Raw genomic sequence first — 21,928 nt, forward strand, 5'->3', positions numbered from 1 at the left:
GGAAAATACCTAAATTGTGGAAATTAGATATGGCCTCATAAAATAATAAATTAGGAATTTAATTTTCATGATGCACCATCATCCCAATTATGTTTATGGAGTAAATATTTGGAAATTCTGGTCTCCGGCCAGAAACATCAAAAGGGAATGTGAGCAAGGGGACTATTGCGGTGTATATTAAACATGTTATATGCATTGAAAGGACAAGGAAGAGGAAATATATGACATAAAATGTAATCGTTTATTAAAAATAAAAACATTTCACAATGTAATATAGCAATAACTCATGGGGAAAGTGTAGTATTTCAACTAGTTTCGCTTTTCAGCTTCTTCAGGAAATACAATCATCTAGAGATATATACATAAGTCACAATTAGATCAATAAAAACTGTATAAAGTAATAATAATGACATAGAGAAAAATGGAGAAGAAAGCAATTATACAATGCATATCGAATTTTAGCAGGACCTTACCCGGACGCCTTAGCCCTAGGGTAGTTCAGACATACCGGGAGGAGTCTCCCCCGGCGACTGGGAGGGGTAATGACCCCGACACAGGCCGATATCTGGATATATGAAGACATTGGAATTAAGTTTACTAATTTCAAAAAATGGTATGATCCCGAAACCTTTCACAAGTGATAACCCCGTGTAAGGTATACGTGTATAATCACAATTGAATGATTGTGGGAAATATTGAATAACGGTGATAAGAACCATATAAGAAGGTGCCCATTAAGAATCACACCATCGAGTGAGAGATATTAGGAGAGTGAAAATGAAAGAGGAGAAAACAAAATACAATCCATGCATGGTGTGAAGTGCAAAGTAACCATAAGTGCGCAAGAATGATGAGTGTGGTGAACAAATAAGTAGCCCATTAGAGAAGGGGCACAAAGAGCAGGTAAATATGAGTGAGAAACCGCAGGGGCAGGGGTCAAGTATAAGTTCAGTAATAATTACCCATATGAAGCTGTGAAAGTTTGTCTAAAGGGTCCGGAAAAAGAAGAATGGGGCTAACCACCGCTTAGTGGGTGGAGAATTTAGCCTCCTTGGTGTGATCGGTGTGTGGTATGAGAAAGCTCGAGTGTGACAAGTCTTGTCACACTCGAGCTTTCTCATACCACACGCCGATCACACCAAGGAGGCTAAATTCTCCACCCACTAAGCGGTGGTTAGCCCCATTCTTCTTTTTCCGGACCCTTTAGACAAACTTTCACAGCTTCATATGGGTAATTATTACTGAACTTATACTTGACCCCTGCCCCTGCGGTTTCTCACTCATATTTACCTGCTCTTTGTGCCCCTTCTCTAATGGGCTACTTATTTGTTCACCACACTCATCATTCTTGCGCACTTATGGTTACTTTGCACTTCACACCATGCATGGATTGTATTTTGTTTTCTCCTCTTTCATTTTCACTTTCCTAATATCTCTCACTCGATGGTATGATTCTTAATGGGCACCTTCTTATATGGTTCTTATCACCGTTATTCAATATTTCCCACAATCATTCAATTGTGATTATACACGTATACCTTACACGGGGTTATCACTTGTGAAAGGTTTCGGGGTCATACCATTTTTTTGAAATTAGTAAACTTAATTCCAATGTCTTCATATATCCAGATATCGGCCTGTGTCGGGGTCATTACCCCTCCCAGTCGCCGGGGGAGACTCCTCCCGGTATGTCTGAACTACCCTAGGGCTAAGGCGTCCGGGTAAGGTCCTGCTAAAATTCGATATGCATTGTATAATTGCTTTCTTCTCCATTTTCTCTATGTCATTATTATTACTTTATACAGTTTTTATTGATCTAATTGTGACTTATGTATATATCTCTAGATGATTGTATTTCCTGAAGAAGCTGAAAAGTGAAACTAGTTGAAATACTACACTTTCCCCATGAGTTATTGCTATATTACATTGTGAAATGTTTTTATTTTTAATAAACGATTACATTTTATGTCATATATTTCCTCTTCCTTGTCCTTTCAATGCATATAACATGTTTAATATACACCGCAATAGTCCCCTTGCTCGCATTCCCTTTTGATGTTTCTGGCCGGAGACCAGAATTTCCAAATATTTACTCCACAAGGAAAATACCTAGTTGTCGGCGCAATGACGCCAGTGTGACGTCATGCGCACGACGCAGGAGGCGTGGCGCCGATGCACCAAGGGGAATCCTCCCAAACTTCCCAGTAACAGGTGAAGGGGGAGGAGGGGAGGGACCACTAGCGCATCGCAGTTCCCGGGGGGAAAACAGAAGAGCCCAGCAGTGCCCAAACACCCAGTCGACCACCACAGAACAACACCGGCCGGCCAGTGAGCAAACAATGGGCCTAGGTAGCAGAGCATCCATGTGGGGCACCCGTACAGTGTCGGAGAAATGCTGGCAGTCTACAAAATTAAATAAAAACTTATGAAAACATAAAGAACATAAAGATAGAGAAATAGAACTACAGGAAATATCAGCAGTAAATGTTAAGATAAACCTCACACTGGGGGGGTAGGGGAACACTACCAGCCCAAATATCCAAATGCTTCCATCCCGATATATATGCCAGTAGAGTAGAGGGGGGTTTTTTGGGACTTTACATGAAGCATGGATATGTGCCTCCATCCCGTAATTAGATTCAAGTAAACAGGGAGTTTTGGGACTTTGAATGAAGCACCTGGATAGTGGAGGTGAGTTTTAACCATATTTAGATGTTTATTAATTATTTGTTCAGTGGAAGATCATACATTTTAGAAATAGAACATATTCATAATATATATCAACATAAATGTACTAAAAACACAATGTATAGTATCCACATAACAATATTTCACAATAATCAGGGCACTGCTGGGCTCTTCTGTTTTCCCCCAGGGAACTGTGATGCGCTAGTGGTCCCTCCCCTCCTCCCCCTTCACCTGTTACTGGGAAGTTTGGGAGGATTCCCCTTGGTGCATCGGCGCCACGCCTCCTGCGTCGTGCGCATGACGTCACACTGGCGTCATTGCGCCGACGACTAGGTATTTTCCTTCTCCGTGTTTCCATAGGGAGGGCACGGCACGCCTGTCTCTGGTTGTTAAACCAGGCCAGGTGTGGTCCCTCCCCTTGCGTCTCACGTGCGTGGCGTTGGCGGCATACTTAAACCCCATTCGGAGCCAGCGGTAAGTCACAGCTGGTCTCTGCATGGGGTCTATACACACCAGCCCTCTGGTCTGCTGGTGCTGTCCCTTAGGCGATATGCAGGTAAACATACTCTCTCTTTCTCTTCTTTGATTCATCTCACTGTTTCTTTAGTAACCTCACCACTTCCCCTAGTTTTTACTATCACACACACACATAGCACTTTCTCAATCTCTTTCACCTACTTTAACCGATGCACTCATACTTTCATAGACATAGTCATGATCATTACTTTCTCTCCTCAATTGCATACCACACTAGGTTATATTTATTTTTCCACACTCACCACTTAGTACTTTTTACTTTTTGCTCACTTATTTTTATGGATTCTTTGGGGCTCAACTCTCAATCTTTTTGTCACTACACAATCTCTTACAGCACACCTACGTTTCACATTCTGTCCTCTGATATTCTTATCTCAACTACCATTTCACTTCCCACTTTATGGTACACTTTCCCACGCTGGTGCATTTTTCAGGTTTGCCTGACATCGCATCCATCTTTATGTCGCCTCAGTTCCCATGGAGGGAACTTGTCCCTGGTCCGCTCAGCATCCACCGCCATGCACTGCACTTGCCGTCCTGACCGGTGAGCTTGCTTGGCTTAAACCATATATATATACAATTATGAAATTTCCATTAATACAAGTATTATATTATTTATACATTTTTTATCTCATAGGAATTCTGTGGTAGCATCAGCTCCTGATGAGTGGGAAGTTACCCACGAAACGCGTCGAGCTTTTGATTTTGATGTTCCAGCTACATTTTTTACGGATTTATATTCATTTTATTATAGATTGTATACTCAATCAAATAATAACTGTTTTTAGTGGATGCTTATCCACCATGTGGGCCTACTTGTCAATGCCGGGCTGGCAGTCTTGGGCAATACCATGCCACTTCATTTATTTATTTTTTGCATTGATTATTGTGAAATATTGTTATGTGGATACTATACATTGTGTTTTTAGTACATTTATGTTGATATATATTATGAATATGTTCTATTTCTAAAATGTATGGTCTTCCACTGAACAAATAATTAATAAACATCTAAATATGGTTAAAACTCACCTCCACTATCCAGGTGCTTCATTCAAAGTCCCAAAACTCCCTGTTTACTTGAATCTAATTACGGGATGGAGGCACATATCCATGCTTCATGTAAAGTCCCAAAAAAACCCCCTCTACTCTACTGGCATATATATCGGGATGGAAGCATTTGGATATTTGGGCTGGTAGTGTTCCCCTACCCCCCCAGTGTGAGGTTTATCTTAACATTTACTGCTGATATTTCCTGTAGTTCTATTTCTCTATCTTTATGTTCTTTATGTTTTCATAAGTTTTTATTTAATTTTGTAGACTGCCAGCATTTCTCCGACACTGTACGGGTGCCCCACATGGATGCTCTGCTACCTAGGCCCATTGTTTGCTCACTGGCCGGCCGGTGTTGTTCTGTGGTGGTCGACTGGGTGTTTGGGCACTGCTGGGCTCTTCTGTTTTCCCCCCGGGAACTGCGATGCGCTAGTGGTCCCTCCCCTCCTCCCCCTTCACCTGTTACTGGGAAGTTTGGGAGGATTCCCCTTGGTGCATCGGCGCCACGCCTCCTGCGTCGTGCGCATGACGTCACACTGGCGTCATTGCGCCGACGACTAGGTATTTTCCTTCTCCGTGTTTCCATAGGGGGGGCACGGCACGCCTGTCTCTGGTTGTTAAACCAGGCCAGGTGTGGTCCCTCCCCTTGCGTCTCACGTGCGTGGCGTTGGCGGCATACTTAAACCCCATTCGGAGCCAGCGGTAAGTCACGGCTGGTCTCTGCATGGGGTCTATACACACCAGCCCTCTGGTCTGCTGGTGCTGTCCCTTAGGCGATATGCAGGTAAACATACTCTCTCTTTCTCTTCTTTGATTCATCTCACTGTTTCTTTAGTAACCTCACCACTTCCCCTAGCTTTCACTATCACACACACACATAGCACTTTCTCAATCTCTTTCACCTACTTTAACCGATGCACTCATACTTTCATAGACATAGTCATGATCATTACTTTCTCTCCTCAATTGCATACCACACTAGGTTATATTTATTTTTCCACACTCACCACTTAGTACTTTTTACTTTTTGCTCACTTATTTTTATGGATTCTTTGGGGCTCAACTCTCAATCTTTTTGTCACTACACAATCTCTTACAGCACACCTACGTTTCACATTCTGTCCTCTGATATTCTTATCTCAACTACCATTTCACTTCCCACTTTATGGTACACTTTCCCACGCTGGTGCATTTTTCAGGTTTGCCTGACATCGCATCCATCTTTATGTCGCCTCAGTTCCCATGGAGGGAACTTGTCCCTGGTCCGCTCAGCATCCACCGCCATGCACTGCACTTGCCGTCCTGACCGGTGAGCTTGCTTGGCTTAAACCATATATATATACAATTATGAAATTTCCATTAATACAAGTATTATATTATTTATACATTTTTTATCTCATAGGAATTCTGTGGTAGCATCAGCTCCTGATGAGTGGGAAGTTACCCACGAAACGCGTCGAGCTTTTGATTTTGATGTTCCAGCTACATTTTTTACGGATTTATATTCATTTTATTATAGATTGTATACTCAATCAAATAATAACTGTTTTTAGTGGATGCTTATCCACCATGTGGGCCTACTTGTCAATGCCGGGCTGGCAGTCTTGGGCAATACCATGCCACTTCACTTATTTATTTTTTGCATTGATTATTGTGAAATATTGTTATGTGGATACTATACATTGTGTTTTTAGTACATTTATGTTGATATATATTATGAATATGTTCTATTTCTAAAATGTATGGTCTTCCACTGAACAAATAATTAATAAACATCTAAATATGGTTAAAACTCACCTCCACTATCCAGGTGCTTCATTCAAAGTCCCAAAACTCCCTGTTTACTTGAATTTATTGCTGTCTTATTTTTTAATTTAAAAAAGTGTATTTTTTCCAAAAAATGTGCGCTTGTAAGACCGCTGCGCAAATACGGTGTGACGGAAAGTATTGCGACCGCCATTTTATTCTCTAGGGTGTTAGAAAAAAAAACGATATAATGTTATGGAGTTCTAAGTAAATCTAAGTGTAAAAAAGAGGCTTGGTCCTTAAGTGGTTAAAATGACTCCAGGTTGCAATTACCGGGACCCGACTATTGCATTTTTTTTTTAAACAACGTGGGAACCCCCAAAATCTTTACCAGGCCATTATCAGGGCATACAGCCTGGCAGTTCAGGAAAGGGGGGCCAAATGCTTTGGGGCGGGGGGTCGACAGAGCCAGGCTGCATGCCCAGATAAGGGTCTGGTATAGGTTTTGGAGGGGACCCCACTCCCGTTTTTTTTTAATTTTGGCATTCCCCTTAAAATCCAACCCAAGAGGCCTGGTATAGACTGTGGGGGGGGGGGGGGCTAAACACTATTGAGCATCTGTGGGGCATCCTCAAATGGAAGGTGGAGGAGCGCAAGGTGTCTAACATCAACCAGCTCTGTGATGTCATCATGGAGGAGTGGAAGTGGACTCCAGTAGCAACCTGTGAAGCTCTGGTGAACTCCATGCCCAAGAGGGTAAAGGCGGTGGTGGAAAATAATGGTGGTCACACAAAATATTGACACTTTGTGCCCAGGGGTAGGGTTGTACTCACTTTTGTTGACAGTGGTTTAGACATTAATGGTTGTCTGTTTATTTATTTTGAGGGGACAGCAAATTTACACTGTTATACAAGCTGTACACTCACTACTTTACATTGTAGCAAAGTGTAATTTCTTCAGTGTTGTCACATGAAAAGATATAATATAATATTTACAAAAATGTGAGGGGTGTACTCACTTTTGTGATATAGTGTTTGTCAGAAAGATGTTACCATTATCAACATTGAGCTCTCGTACAAAAGACCCAAACTGACCCATTGAGCCCCTTCACACCACTCCACACCACTAGCGCATCGTCAATATAGCAAACCCAAAGAACAGCACATTCTTGAAAAAGTGTTTTAGCTCATACCGAGTTTCTTTCCCAACCACCCTAGATGTAGACAAGACAAGTTAAGGCGCAAAAATCATATAATAATATGCCCCAGCAAGGAGAGGGAGGGCTGTCTACATAAAAACGGGAAATGATGAATACAGAATGATTCTGTATCTAAACAGTCAAGTCCAGAAGGAAATGTCTTAGTTTATTTATGAGGGAAATTTCACATGCAGGGCTGCCACCATCAGGGAGCTGAAACCAGGCTCCCAAATTGCTGAAAAGAGAGAAGGGGCGCCTCTGGGTGCAGATTTTTTTCAAAAGTTTATTCACAATTTCTTAGTAACAATAGAATTTGCACACATTTTCCAAAGTTAAAACGAGCATTAAAAAAACAAGAGTGGTCATCTGATTCAATCCGTCATCTTAATAGTCCGGTCCGCATGTGTCATCTTGCATTTCTTAGAGCGTTTCCACTGGTAAGATGTTTCAAAAATGCCGGCTTGTAGTGGACGCAGAGGATGTAATCTCAGAATGAGGCTTGGTATGCTCAGGCAAGCGGGACGCGGAGCTGTGATGCCATGTATGTGCGACGCGTTTCTTGAGCGTGCGGGTTGAGATAGAAGGACGACCGTGCTCTTTCATCAGGCTAATTTAGGTTTCAGACATGAAAGGGATGAATTTAGGATAGAAATCAACCATATGCATAATTTAATTTAAAATTCCCATATAGGACTACTTTACCTTCCCTTTGAGTATCTTCTTCTGCATGCCCGGCCTGGGCAGAGGACTAGGGCACTTAAAAATGAATTTCATTCAGCCTGCTGCAGGCATGCTCTTTCACAGATCTTCACAAAGTTCCCTCAGAAGGAACAAAGTCTATACATCTCCAAAAATTACACACTGAGAGATCGCATCAGCAAGCTACCTCAAATCCCGATTTCAGGTTAATACAAGTTTCTCTGTCCATAACACTTCAGCAGGATACATTGTATAATATGGAGAAAAGCCACTAAAAAAGTAATTTTCTTATATTGCCACTCATTCTCAGAAAAAAATTATATTCAACCTATCACATTTTCTTATATTGCCACTCATTCTCAGAACAAATTGTATATTCAACCTATCGCTACATTTTAAAGGGCAATAAAATAATAGAAAATGGGGAGGGGATTGGTGACACATGTATGAAAATATTATCTATTGTAGCTTGGCCCAAATCAGCTAGTTTGTAAACTCTGTGCCAAGTACTACTGCTTCCAGCTATCTCTGACCATGTAGAGTACATGCTCAATGTTTTTTCCAAGACTTCTGTAGGCTAATTGTATGAGGCTTTGACATCAACCTTAAAGTGATATTAAAGGTTCATATATGCAAACATGTAATACTTACCTGCTCTGTGAAATGGTTTTGCACAGAGCGTCCCTGATCCTCCTCTTGGGGTCTTTCGATGGAATTATCGGCTCCTCCTCTTATATGTGTGCCACCATAGGAAGCTGCTTCCTATGGAGGCACATGTGTGGGCTCGATCCTGAGCTGGACTATGTGTGTCTATTGACACACACAGTGTGGCTTTGCCCCACCCCGCCCCCCCTCACCGGTTTTGATTGGCAGCAGCAGGAGCTAATGGCTCCTAATGCTGCCTCAGTCCCTGTGAGCTGAAAAAGAGCAGTGCTCTCTTTCAGGCACAGCACTGGACTGAGGTTGGGCTCAGATAAGTATCTAAGGGGGCTGGGGGAGCTAATCACAGAAGTTTTATTTTTTACCCTAATGCAGGGAATGCCGCCTATACAATCAATTTAAAGGAGCACTTAGAGCAGGACTTCACCCTCCAGGGCATGTTGCCTCCCATTCACCCCTTCTCTACTCCATTGCAGAAAGTGAGCATTTTTTTTCACACAGCTGGGTACTGCACTGTAGGGGGAAGCAGAGAGCAAAGCATACTCCCCCTCCCTTTACTTTCACTTTGCTGAGTCTGACCGAGCTCCCTCCCAGTGCCAATGTACAGTTTGGCTGGGGATCGGGAGCTCAGGCTCATCTGACTGATCTAGGCAAATGGCGTGCACTTTGTCCATGTCTCTGCCTGAATTATGTACTTCTCATGTTCTAGGCAGCATAGTCTTTCATTGGGAAAGAAGGAGGGGATAGGGCCAGGAGACACATCATCGGTGAAGCTATCAGCTTAACCGGGAAGAAAAGGCAGCTTACCGAGAAGGTCACAGAATGGCGCCACATGACCGAGGGGAGTGCAGAGAACAAGCGGATCGCAGCAGGACAACACTGGATCTGCTGGGCAGGGGAGTACCTTCAATGTGAAGGACTTGCAACCAGGTAAGTGGGTGTTAAAAATATGGTGCTGTAGGGAGTGTACGGTTCCGCTTTAAGGCTACATTAGGAGGATTAAGGGCATGCAAAAGTGGTCCCTCAATATTATCATATATCATTGTGCAATGACTTAGGCTGGCCATAGACAGTTTGAATCTCAGCTGATTCAGCAGGGACCGAGATTCAAACAGTGTGTGGGCAAACTTAAAGTGGATGTAAACCCAAAACATATATATTTTTTTTTTTTATGTCATAATGTAGAATATAAGATTTCCTATCATTTGAGCTCAGTCTTGCCCCATAGAGTTAATCCAGCTCTGAGCAATACTCTTATTGTTCAGTGAGATAAATCTTGACAAACAGAAAAACGTTGTCAAATCCTCCCCCTTGCTGTGAGTGACAGGTGATTTACATATCTCGTGCACTAGCCTAAGAGACATGCATTATTTTTTAATTCCCTCCCACTCCTTTCTTCTGCTGCTCTGCCAGGATTGGCTGTTCCACACCTCAGCATGATTTGGCATGCTGAAGTCATGTGGGGACTTTTATGGGTTTTGACTGGATGTTAGTGATCATAGCAGAAGTTCAGTGTAAGAAATACACAGGAGAAAATTCATGTTGATAAGGGGAGTGTAGAGGTGGGCGAGGAGGCTACTGACATCACGACTCCACCCACTGAGCCCTGGAAAACAGACCCACCCACAAAATCTGCAGTTTTTCGGGTCTCATAGCAGACAGAGGGGAGGCATTTGACAGATAAGTATACATGCAGGAGGCGTGCATATCCTTCTAGATAACCAATATTGCAGTAGTTTAGAAAGGATGAGAGTGGGTTTACATCCACTTTAATGTACCAAGTTGATCGATCAATCAACTCGGGTACAACCAGCCTGCTGGATTCACTTGCAATTATCACTAGCAGCTGCTATGGTCACTAGCAATAATCACAGACTTATCCTGGCAGGGTGGCTTCCCCTGTCAGCACTATCTGTGTTGATGGGGGAATCATGCAAATTTCTTTACTGCAACCCATCTATATGGTCTGCCTTAACAGTCATCTAGCACCTCCTAAGTATCATTGCAGCTTGTTGAATCAGGGGCTTTCTCTATTATTAGACCAAGTTGAGGGTGAGTTATCTTGAAAGGGGCCTTACTAACTGACCAGTTGTGACAATAGAGGTAAGCAGCATTTCCCTATATCTCTTAATTCGCATTCAGCCAAATCAGTGGAGTTCAGATTGTTTTTATTACAGCTCCATTAGGTCCCCTGCTTGTTGCAAGTGTCCAGGGAGTTGATGAAATCAGGCCAGAGCCTCAGCAACTCTTGTGGCATAAAATGGTGGACTGTGACAATACTGGAAAACTGGCACCTGTCATAATTAATTTTATCTCCCCTGAACCAATTTCCTGCTGGTTTGGAGACTTTAATTCCAATGCTTTCCAAGCACATTCCTATAAAAACATCCTCAAATGGGAATATGTTGAAGCTACTGGCTTTCTTGTATATCCTTCCTGCCAGGTCCCCCGAGAAGATGTAGCCAGTGCCAGAGCAATACGGTGGATAGACATTTTTGGAGTACTGTGAAAATGGCATATACCACTTGCTACTTTTGTCTCTCTGGGGTAAAGCATTAAACATCGGCAGCCCAGTATAAAAATTCACTTTGGCAGGGCTGGAAGGCTGCAAGACCTTCTCCACTAGAAACCAAGGGTTTAAGAACATGTCAGAGTCAACTTTCATAACGTAGCTCACATTTGGGCATAGGCGACTGACCCATTCAATGCCCATCAATGTCTTGAGGGTGAGATTGTTGTAGGAGTCAATAAAGTCTTGCTGTATTATGTCATGAAAATTGGAGCTCTCTAATATAATGCTCTCCTGAATTTCTTGACTGGATGGTCTCCCTAAGAGAAAAAGTCTTGTTACATTAACACCATTGACTAAGGTCTCATTTGCCCATGTCCTCCTCAGGACATCTCTATTGAGGGTCTCTTCTGGTATAGAAGGGATAAGCAGCAGCAGGAATGGAGGTCCACTTGCACATTTCTGGTCCTCTTCTATAAGGTAGGGGTACATAGGTGTGAGATGGACATGTTTGGCATTGGTGACAACTTTGGGTTTTTGACTTTTGTGGAAATTGTAACTAATTAATATGATAATAAAGATGAGAGCGAGGAAGAGAGCTTTGATAACTTTTTTCGGAGATGACCCCATCCAAATGCCTTCCTGTGTACAGAAATAGATATTTTATTATGGATTTTTTAAACTACAAAACTGCATTATTTGTGAAACAACATAATACACACCACAGTCCCATTATAATTTCTGAAAAGCTACAACGTTTTCTGGGATAAAAATCACATTCAAATTCATACAGTAGGGTTGCACCAATGCTGATACTAGTATTGGAACTGATAACGAGCATTTGCACGAGTATGTGTACTCGTGCAAATGCTCCGATGCCTAATCGGATACCTGGGCAGCCTCAGAGATGATCGTGTGATGGTGGGGGAGTTACAATCACTGATCTCTCAGTGTGGCTTTCAATAAAGCAGCTGACAGCTGCTTTATTGAAATCCACACAGGGAGATTGGTGATTGTAACTTCCCCCACCGCCTCACCGATCACCCCCGACTGTCCCTTGTATTGTCCTCTGGCTCCCCAGGTCCCACCCCGTGTCCTCCTCCGGTCCCCATCTGTGTCTCCCTCTGTGTCCTCCTCTGGAGAGCGGAGGAAGGAGACGGTAAATGTTTCATTTACCAACTCCTGCCATTTTGAATAAGCAGAGTCAGTGCCAACGATCACTGACTGTCCATTCATAACTGAGCATAGTAAACTATGTTTATGATGCTTCAGTTTATAAATGAGGAGGAGCCTCTGTCTCCTGTCCATTCATCTTCAGTATAGGTGAGGCTTCAGAGAAAGAGACTGGATACTCTGTGTCCTCAGTCCTTTTCTCTGTCTCAAAGGGGAGATGTCAGACCCCTGATCACCAAAGCCCCCCCCCCCCCCCCCCCACCAACAGGGCTGATAAAAAAATATTATAATAAAAAAAGAAAGAATTTTAATAAATATTGAAACGTTAAATTGTAATTAAGAAAAACACTGACACTGTCCACTTTTACAAAAAAGAAAGCATTGCAAAAAAAAAAAAAAAAAAAAAAAAAAAAAAAATATATATATATATATATATATATATATATTATAAAAAAATAATAAAAAAAGAAATTGTAAAAAACAAAACAAAAAAAACCTACTGACACAGTCCACGCCTCATCAGTGCCACCTATCAGTGCCCATCAGTGCTGCATATTAGTGCCATTGAAAAAAGTATCTGCACTTGTACTCTGTCTTAGAAAAGTGGTATCGGTGCAACCCTAACACACAGTATAATAAAAATAAAGTGACAAGTAATGGCGCCAAGAATTTGTAAATAAAAAGAAATTCAAAACATATGACTGAAGCTGTCCCTTTTAAAAGTGGATGAAACTACTCCAATTAGTGAATAAATATATAAGGAAAGGTGTAGCGCCATTTCATAATAAACCTTCATCCATTAGTAGTGTGTCAAATTCACATCAAACGACAAAAAAAACAAAAAAAACGTATATAACCATGAAAAAAGTCCAAATAAAACTCTTCAATAATAATAAATCTTCACATAAAAGAAGAGGAGAAAAAAAGTCCAATCACCGTGATTCAGAGCAGGCATATGCCTTCAAATAGTGCTCCACCATAAATGATGCATAACAAATGCACACTCACCAAAACCTTATATCAAAAAAACCTAATATGAATGTAGAGTCTCTTTCAATCAGCAGCATAGATAAAAACGATTCCTTTAGCTTTAGTGGAAATCGGGGAATATAGCTCGGGAGAAAAGATATGCAGTCATAGCGCAAACATGTTTAATATCAAGGGGAACAAGCAAACATATAGATAGATTTACAGTAACATGTGCTATAAGTTAGCAACGACATGTATAGCTTGAGGTAAATACGCCCGCTGTTCAGGCAGCCATGGGTTGCATGTCTGCTCTCCACTGATGTAATATCCAGATCTGCTGGTTCCTTACCCTGCTGTTTTGAAATGCACTCTGTGGCTGGCTGAACAGCGGGCGTATCTACCTCAAGCTATACGTGTCAGTGAACTCTATTTATATGTGCCTGGTCTGACCATCAGCCTGCTGACACTACCATTTGCTCTATTCCCCTGAAAATTTACACTGCTCTAGTGTATTGCTTGATAGTTGACTGGTCCACCAAATTCCTTGACACACAACTGTAGCAGTCTCCCCGACCTCCAGAGACCTGATGGTGATCCCCAGAGTCAGGGAGAGCTGACATTCCTCCTCAGGGTGCAGGTTACTAGGCATGGTGGGTGTAGAGAAAGGTGGAAAGAGGGGCGCCAGTCACTTTTAAAATTGAAGAAAGTTTTATTTCTCTTAACAGGAACAGGGGAGAGAGGGGTAGGGCACATGACACCCTTAGGCAAATGCAATAGCAAATAGGCAGACTCCACAGACCAAAAATGGAACTAAGCAGACAGCAATACAGAAAAGGGGTCTTGAAGCTGAATGCAGCAGTCTGTATCTTGTAGCAACTGCTGTCTCCTATAGCAGCAAATTCACTCACAGTATCCCATTGTAGATCTGCAAGCTCAGCTCACAGTATCCCACTGAACTTCTTGGACTCTCAGCTTCCTGCTGGATCCCTTGAGCTCCACTCACAGCTACCCACTGTATTCTTCAAGCTTTGCCCACACTACCCACTGGATCCCTCAAGCTTTACTCGCAGCTAACCGCTGCACTTCTCTTCAAGTTTTACCTACAGCTACCTCCGTACTCCTTCAAGCTTTACTCACAGCTACCTGCTGTATTCTTGGATAAGTTCTCTCCTGAAGCTTTCCAAACACTTCACAGTCCCCAGCTGATGAAGTGTCTGCTCGGGTACCCCTTGGGAACCCCATCCCTTCGACACTTGCCTCTGGCAACAAGAATGGTTGTTCCTCTGGCAAATTCTTCTCATATGCCTCCCGGCAAAAATCATTCTCCCTTGGGCTGAGCCTCTTTACACATGGCTGCTGCTCCACACACACACACCTACCCAGGCCGTAGCCCGGGTGAAATGAACCCCAATCACCTAATTCTCTCCCAATAAATAGACTATCCCAGCCTCAGCAGCCAAAGACACTCCTGATTGGCTGAGAAAGCACATTCACTCATAACCTGAAATTAACTGTAATGTATCATACTAATGCCAAAGGTAACAGTGCCACCTATTGATAAAAGAGAGAATCAGAGTTCCATTCAAGCTTAGAAGAAAACCATTTGATCAAACTAAAAATTAGCCAGGCTAGATACCACCTAGCACAACTAAATTTACTAGCTGTTTAGGACAAGGGTGCTACACAACAATGCTAAATAATATACTTACCTGGTCCTATGACATGGTTTGCTCACCTGCAAGACAAAGCAAAGGAGAAATGTTTCTTTGCTAGTCTGGCCAGTGAGGAAGCAGCACCATAGTAGCTAGTGAATGGTTTATTGGCTCTCCTAGCGATTCTCTTACTTGTGAACAGAATCCCTTGTGTGACACGGGCCTTAAAGTAGATCACTATTTTTTACCAACAGCTTCTGAGAACACATTTGCCACTGAGAGTTGGAAAATGTACAGTATAAAAGGGAACTTTGTACACGAGAAGCAGTAAAGTACCAATAATATTAGTTTTAATGCTTTCTGTTTCACTTACACATTGTCCTTAAAATCTTGTCCTCAAAATCTTCAAACACCGTAGCTAGTAGCTGTAGAATTTTCCTTACTGTGTCTCTTAATAACTTTTGATGTCGGCCTTGAAGGAAGAAGCTATCTTGATTTACATTGCCCAAAGTTGACTGATATTTTTTCCCTATAAAAAGAAGATCACTACACTTAACGTTACTATTAATGGCTGAGCTTACAGGCATACTCTAATACATACCAAGATAAAAAAAGTGGAATGAAACCATGCTCATGGTCACCCAAAAAATTGTACTATATGAAATGCTGCTAAAGCAATATGTGATATATAATATATTATATTCATAAAAGAAGTGTAGCACTAATCAAGCTATAACATAAATATACAGAAAAATAAACAATAAATCTGAATGCCAATACAAAGTGTAAAAAGTCTGCGCAATAATCCCTCAGTTCTTCCTGTATCACAAGTCAGGTTTCTGTGATGTTAAAACAATGAGACAAAGATAAATAATTTCAGAACTTTTTCCACATTTTATTTAACCTATAAACTGTACAGCTCAATTGAAAAACAAACTGAAACCTTTTAGGGGGTAAAGTAAAAATAAAATAATGTGGTTGCATAAGTGTGCACACCCTCTACATCTGGGGATGTAGCATTGTTCAGAATTAAGCAATCTCATTCGAACTCATGTTAAATAGGAGTCAGTACATCTGCCATCATTTAACCACTTACGGACCATTTTGCTGGTCAAAAACCAGACCACTTTTTGCGATTCGGCACTGCGTCGCTTTAACTGACAATTGCGCGGTCGTGCGAAGTGGCTCCCAAACAAAATTGACGTCCTTTTTTTCCCACAAATAGACCTTTCTTTTGGTGGTATTTGATCACCCCTGAGGTTTTTATTTTTTGCGCTATAAACAAAAATAGAGCGACAATTTTGAAAAAAAACGCATTATTTTTTTACCTTTTGTTATAATAAATATCCCCCAAAAATATATAAAAAAAACATTTTTTTCCCTCAGTTTAGGCCGATACGTATTCTTCTACATATTTTTGGTTAAAAAAAAATCGCAATAAGCGATTATTGATTGGTTTGCGCAAAAGTTATAGCATTTACAAAATAGGGATAGTTTTATAGCATTTTTATTAATAATTTTTTATTATTTTTTTTTACTAGTAATGGGGGCGATCAGCGATTTTTATTGTGACTGCGACATTGTGGGGGACCCATCGGACATTTTTGACACATTTTTGGGACCATTGTCATTTATACAGTAATCACTGCTATATAAATGCAGTGATTCCTGTGTAAATGACACTGGCAGTGAAGGGGTTAACCAGTGGGTGGCAGTGTAGGGGTTAAGTGTTCCTAGGGGTGTGTTACTAACTGTGGGGGGGTTGGGCTTTCATTTAGTGAACACTGATCTCTGCTCCAATCACATGGAGCAGAGACCAGTGTCACTAGTTGCTAGGCAGAATGGAGAAATGCTGTTTACACGGCATTTCCTCCATTCAGCCGTCCCGTGAGACGATCGCGGGTATGCCCGCGGCGATCGAGTCTGCGGGTCCCGCGACCGGACTCACGGGGGTCCCGACCAGCGCGGGAGCGCGCCGCTGGCGGCACGCTCCCGATGGCAGGGCGGCATTGAAGATTGGACGTACCTGTACGCCAATATGCCTGCCCGTGCCATTCTGTTGACGTACATCGTCGTGCGCTGGTCGGGAACCGGTTAAAGTGCCTCTGATTAACCCCAAATAAAGTTCAGCTGTTCTTGTAGGTCTTTCCTGAAATTTATATATAGAGAGATTCAAAATCATCAAGTGGAGAAAATATGGCACAACAGTTACACTACCAAGAACCTCTGCACCACCAAATTCAGGATGTGTGCCAAACATAGAGTCAATGTGTCCCTGTCGGAGGGCGGAGAGAAGGTTGGTGCCATTGTTGCATAAAACCATTCCTGGCTGAAGCTGGCGTGGTGTCAAACACCTCTGAGAATGCCCCTGCAGAGCTGACAGATTCTCTGCCCCAGTGAGGCTCCTGTCCCCTAGGCAGACCAACTCAAGCACTGCATGGCATCTTTTAGCCTGACTGCTTGCAAAGCCCCTTGAACGCTTACAGAGCACTGCTGGTTCAGAGGACAAATCTTCAGAAGAGGCCATAAAGGAAGAAGAAGAGGAAGGGGTGGAGGAGAGAGCTGTGGCAGAATCACCACTAGCATTTTGGAGACATGGTGGCAGAACAAGCTCCAACAACACCGAACCTTGTCCTGTGCACCTTACTGCTGACCGCCCTGTCCAATGAGGCATTGCCTTCCACATGCCGGTAGAGAGCCAGAATTGCCTTCCGTGAAAATAAATGGCATTTGGAACCTGTCACTGAGGTACAGCACATTTCACAAATTCACAAAAGGGGCAGAGTCTACCAGCTGAAAAGGCAGCAGTTGAAGTGCTAGCAATTTGGCCAAGCTAGGATTTAGATGCTGAGCATGTGGATGGCTGGGACTGAATTTCTTTTTACAGTTCAGCAACTGGGGTAGTGAAATTTGCCCGCTAAAATCAATTGGTGGTGTACTGCTAGCAGATTGGCTGAAAGTACTTGGGACACCTATTGCTATACCTTCATTCCTCTCAGTGCAGGTTTTTGAGAAGACTGGAGATATAGTAGGGTTGGAGATCCCAGATGAGGAGTAAGGAGAAGTCCACCTTTTTCTATGATGTGAGTCTTTCAAGTGCTGTTGCCAACGGATTGCATAGCAGGTTGTCATATGTCTGGTCAACCATGTGGTGCCCGAGTGGCTGCTGTTCTGGACAAGCAATCTGCTGAACATGTGTCAAAAAAGGCCCACACCTTTAAAAAGGAACTTTTAAAAGTCAGCGGGGAGTCAGCAGTGCCCTGCACCTGTGGAATATTGCAGTGTGATGCAACAGGGTGGCTGCCCTTAAGCTGCCCCCTAGAGGACACCCTGCCTCGGAGTTGTGCCTCCTCCTCCTCCTCATTTTCCTCCTCTCTTCTCAGGCACCCAAGTACAGTCAGTGACCTCATCATCACCTCCCTCCCTGTCACTGGAGCAAACTTGGCAGTATGCTGCAGCTGGGGGAACATGACTGCCAGTTTCTTGTCCTTCTGTGGCACCCCTCTCTCTAGGCTCACGTTACTCCCTTCCCCAACCTGTGAACCAACATCAGAGACTTCAAATCACTGCTCATCCTCCAGCAGCATATAACCAACACTGTGGTCAAATAATTCTGGGGGCTCTTCTGTGCATGATGGTGGGGCTACGGAAGGAGTGACTATGGACAAGGAGCCGGTGGAATAGGCCGCTTTGGCAGCTGCATTGGAAGGCAAATTTCTTTGAGCCCGGGGTGACAGAGGATGAGGACGGCTTTGTTATCCATGCCACCAACTCTTCTGCATGTTGTGGCTCAATAACACGGCCAGCAGCAGAAAAAAAGGACAAGTGTGCCCCATGGCCACCTGCAGAGGATACACTATGTCCAAGACCACCACTGTTGACTGTAGACACAGAGGCTGCTTGCCTTCTTTTAGTGGCCTGTGAGAATCTGCCTCTCCTTGGTGGCCTTCCAGGCACAATGTATTTTTTGTTTTGCAACACAACACTGTATTAGATACTGTGTACACCACCTGAAGTGTATTAGAAAGTATACACCACCATATGCACTGTATATATAAAAGGTTACACTGAATGCAGAGTATATATATATATATATATATATATACACTAGACTGTATATATATATATATATATATATATACACACTAGACTATATATATATATATATATATATATATATATATATATATATATATATATACAGTGCCTTGCGAAAGTATTCGGCCCCCTTGAACTTTTCAACCTTTTGCCATATTTCAGGCTTCAAACATAAAGATATAAAATGTTTATTTTTTGTGAAGAATCACCAACAAGTGGGACACAATTGTGAAGTGGAACGAAATCTATTGGATTTTTGAAACTTTTTTAACTAATAAAAAAATGCAAAGTGGGACGTGCAAAATTATTCGGCCCCCTTGCGTTAATACTTTGTAGAGCCACCTTTTGCTGCGATTACAGCTGCAAGTCACTTGGGGTATGTCTCTATCAGTTTTGCACATCGAGAGACTGAAATTCTTGCCCATTCTTCCTTGCAAAACAGCTCGAGCTCAGTGAAGTTGGATGGAGAGCGTTTGTGAACAGCAGTTTTCAGCTCTTTCCACAGATTCTCGATTGGATTCAGGTCTGGACTTTGACTTGGCCATTCTAACACCTGGATACGTTTATTTGTGAACCATTCCTTTGTAGATTTTGCTGTATGTTTGGGATCATTGTCTTGTTGGAAGATAAATCTCTGTCTTTTGCAGACTCCAACAGGTTTTCATCCAGAATGGTCCTGTATTTGGCTGCATCCATCTTCCCCTCAATTTTAACCATCTTCCCTGTCCCTGCTGAAGAAAAGCAGGCCCAAACCATGATGCTGCCACCACCATGTTTGACAGTGGGGATGGTGTGTTGAGGGTGATGAGCTGTGTTGCTTTTACGCCAAACATATCGTTTTTTGCATTGTGGGCAAAAAGTTGGATTTTGGTTTCATCTGACCAGAGCACCTTCTTCCACATGCTTGGTGTGTCTCCCAGGTGGCTTGTGGCAAACTTTAGACGAGACTTTTTATGGATATCTTTGAGAAATGGCTTTCTTCTTGCCACTCTTCCATAAAGGCCAGATTTGTGCAGTGTACGACTGATTGTTGTCCTATGGACAGACTCTCCCACCTCAGCTGTAGTTCTCTGCAGTTCATCCAGAGTGATCATGGGCCTCTTGGCTGCATCTCTGATCAGTCTTCTCCTTGTCTGAGCTGAAAGTTTTGAGGGACGGCCAGGTCTTGGTAGATTTGCAGTGGTCTGATACTCCTTCCATTTCAAAATGATCGCTTGCACAGTGCTCCTTGGGATGTTTAAAGCTTGGGAAATCTTTTTGTATCCAAATCCGGCTTTAAACTTCTCCACAACAGTATTACGGACCTGCCTGGTGTGTTCCTTGGTCTTCATGATGCTCTCTGCGCTTTCAACAAAACCCTGAGACTATCACAGAGCAGGTGCATTTATACAGAGACTTGATTACACACAGGTGGATTCTATTTATCACCATCAGTCATTTAAGACAACATTGGATCATTCAGAGATCCTCGCTGAACTTCTGGAGTGAGTTTGCTGCACTGAAAGTAAAGGGGCCGAATAATTTTGCACGCACCACTTTTCAGTTTTTTATGTGCTAAAAAAGTTTAAATTATCCAATAGATTTCGTTCCACTTCACAATTGTGTCCCACTTGTTGGTGATTCTTCACAAAAAATTTAAATTTTATATCTTTATGTTTGAAGCCTGAAATGTGGCAAAAGGTTGAAAAGTTCAAGGGGGCCGAATACTTTCGCAAGGCACTGTGTATATATATATATATATATATATATATATATATATATATATATACACACATACACAGTATCTCACAAAAGTGAGTACACTCCTCACATTTTTGTAAATATTTAATTATATCTTTTCATGTAACACTGAAGAAATCACACTTTTCTACAATGTAAAGTAGTGAGTGTACAGCTTATATAACAGTGTAAATTTCCTGTCCTCTCAAAATAACTCACCACATAGCCATTAATGTCTAAACCGCTGTCAACAAAAGTGAGTACACCCCTAAGTGAAAATGATCAAATTGGGCCCAGTTATTTTCCAGCACTGCCTTAACCCTCTTGGACATGGAGTTCCCCAGAGCTTCACAGGTTGCCACTGGAGTCCTCTTCCACGCTTGAGAATATGAGGAGCTAGTGGATGTTAGAGACCTTGTGCTCCTCGACCTTCAGTTTATGGATGCCCCACAGAATCTCAATAGGGTTTAGGTCTGGAGACATGCTTGGCCAGACCATCACCTTTACCCTCAGTTTCTTTAGCAAGACAGTGGTCATCTTGGAGTTGTGCTTGTGGTCATTATCATGTTGGAATACTGCCCTGCGGCCCAGTCTTCAAAGGGAGGGGTTCATGCTCTGCTTCATTATGTCACAGTACATGTTGGCATTCATGGTTTCCTCAAAGAACTGCAGCTCCCCAGTCCCGGCAGCACTCATTCAGCCTCAGACCATGCCACTCCCACCACCTTGCTTCATTGTAAGCAAGACCCACTTGTCTTTGTACTCCTCACTTGGTTGCTGCCACACATGCTTGACACCATCTGAACCAGTTAAGTTTATCTTGGTCTCATCAGACCACAGGACAGGGTTCCAGTAATCCATGTCCTTAGTCTGCTTGTCTTCAGCAAACTGTGGGCTTTCTTGTGCATTATCTTTAGAAGAGGCTTCCTTCTGGGACGAAAGCCATGCAGACCAATTTGATGCAACGTTCAGCGTATGGTCTGAGCACTGACAGGCTGACCCCCCCACCCTTTCAACCTCTGCAGCAATGCTGGCAGCACTCATACGTCTATTTCCAAAAGACAACCTCTGGATATGACGCTGAGCACTTGCACTCAGCTTCTTTGGTTGACCATGGTGAGGCCTGTTCTGAGTGTAACCTGTCCTGTTAAACTGCTGTATGGTCTTGGTCACCGTGCTACAGCTCAGTGTCAGGGTTTTGCCAATCTTCTTATAGCCTAGGCCATC

At 42.6% G+C, this 21,928-nt stretch overlaps 1 protein-coding gene across 6 annotated transcripts in view; it reads right to left on the reverse strand.

The window, feature by feature from the left end:
• Window positions 1–6,872: 6,872 nt before the first annotated feature.
• The window catches only part of LOC143961090 (beta-1,3-galactosyltransferase 2-like), a 319,341-nt gene continuing 304,285 nt past the window's right edge, over window positions 6,873–21,928 (reverse strand). For all 6 annotated transcript variants that reach the window (XM_077470252.1, XM_077470247.1, XM_077470249.1 and 3 more), the window contains 2 exons: window positions 15,258–15,413; window positions 6,873–11,732 (listed from right to left, as the gene is read on the reverse strand). In XM_077470252.1, the coding sequence (XP_077326378.1) occupies window positions 10,764–11,720 (957 nt within the window). In that variant the 5' untranslated portion in view covers window positions 11,721–11,732; window positions 15,258–15,413 and the 3' untranslated portion in view covers window positions 6,873–10,763. The remainder of the gene's footprint in view (window positions 11,733–15,257; window positions 15,414–21,928) is intronic.

Source organism: Lithobates pipiens, unplaced genomic scaffold (assembly GCF_037356315.1).
Source record: "Lithobates pipiens isolate NorthernLeopardFrog02 unplaced genomic scaffold, aLitPip1_a1.2 Scaffold_8, whole genome shotgun sequence".
NCBI classification, from domain to species: Eukaryota; Metazoa; Chordata; class Amphibia; order Anura; family Ranidae; genus Lithobates; species Lithobates pipiens.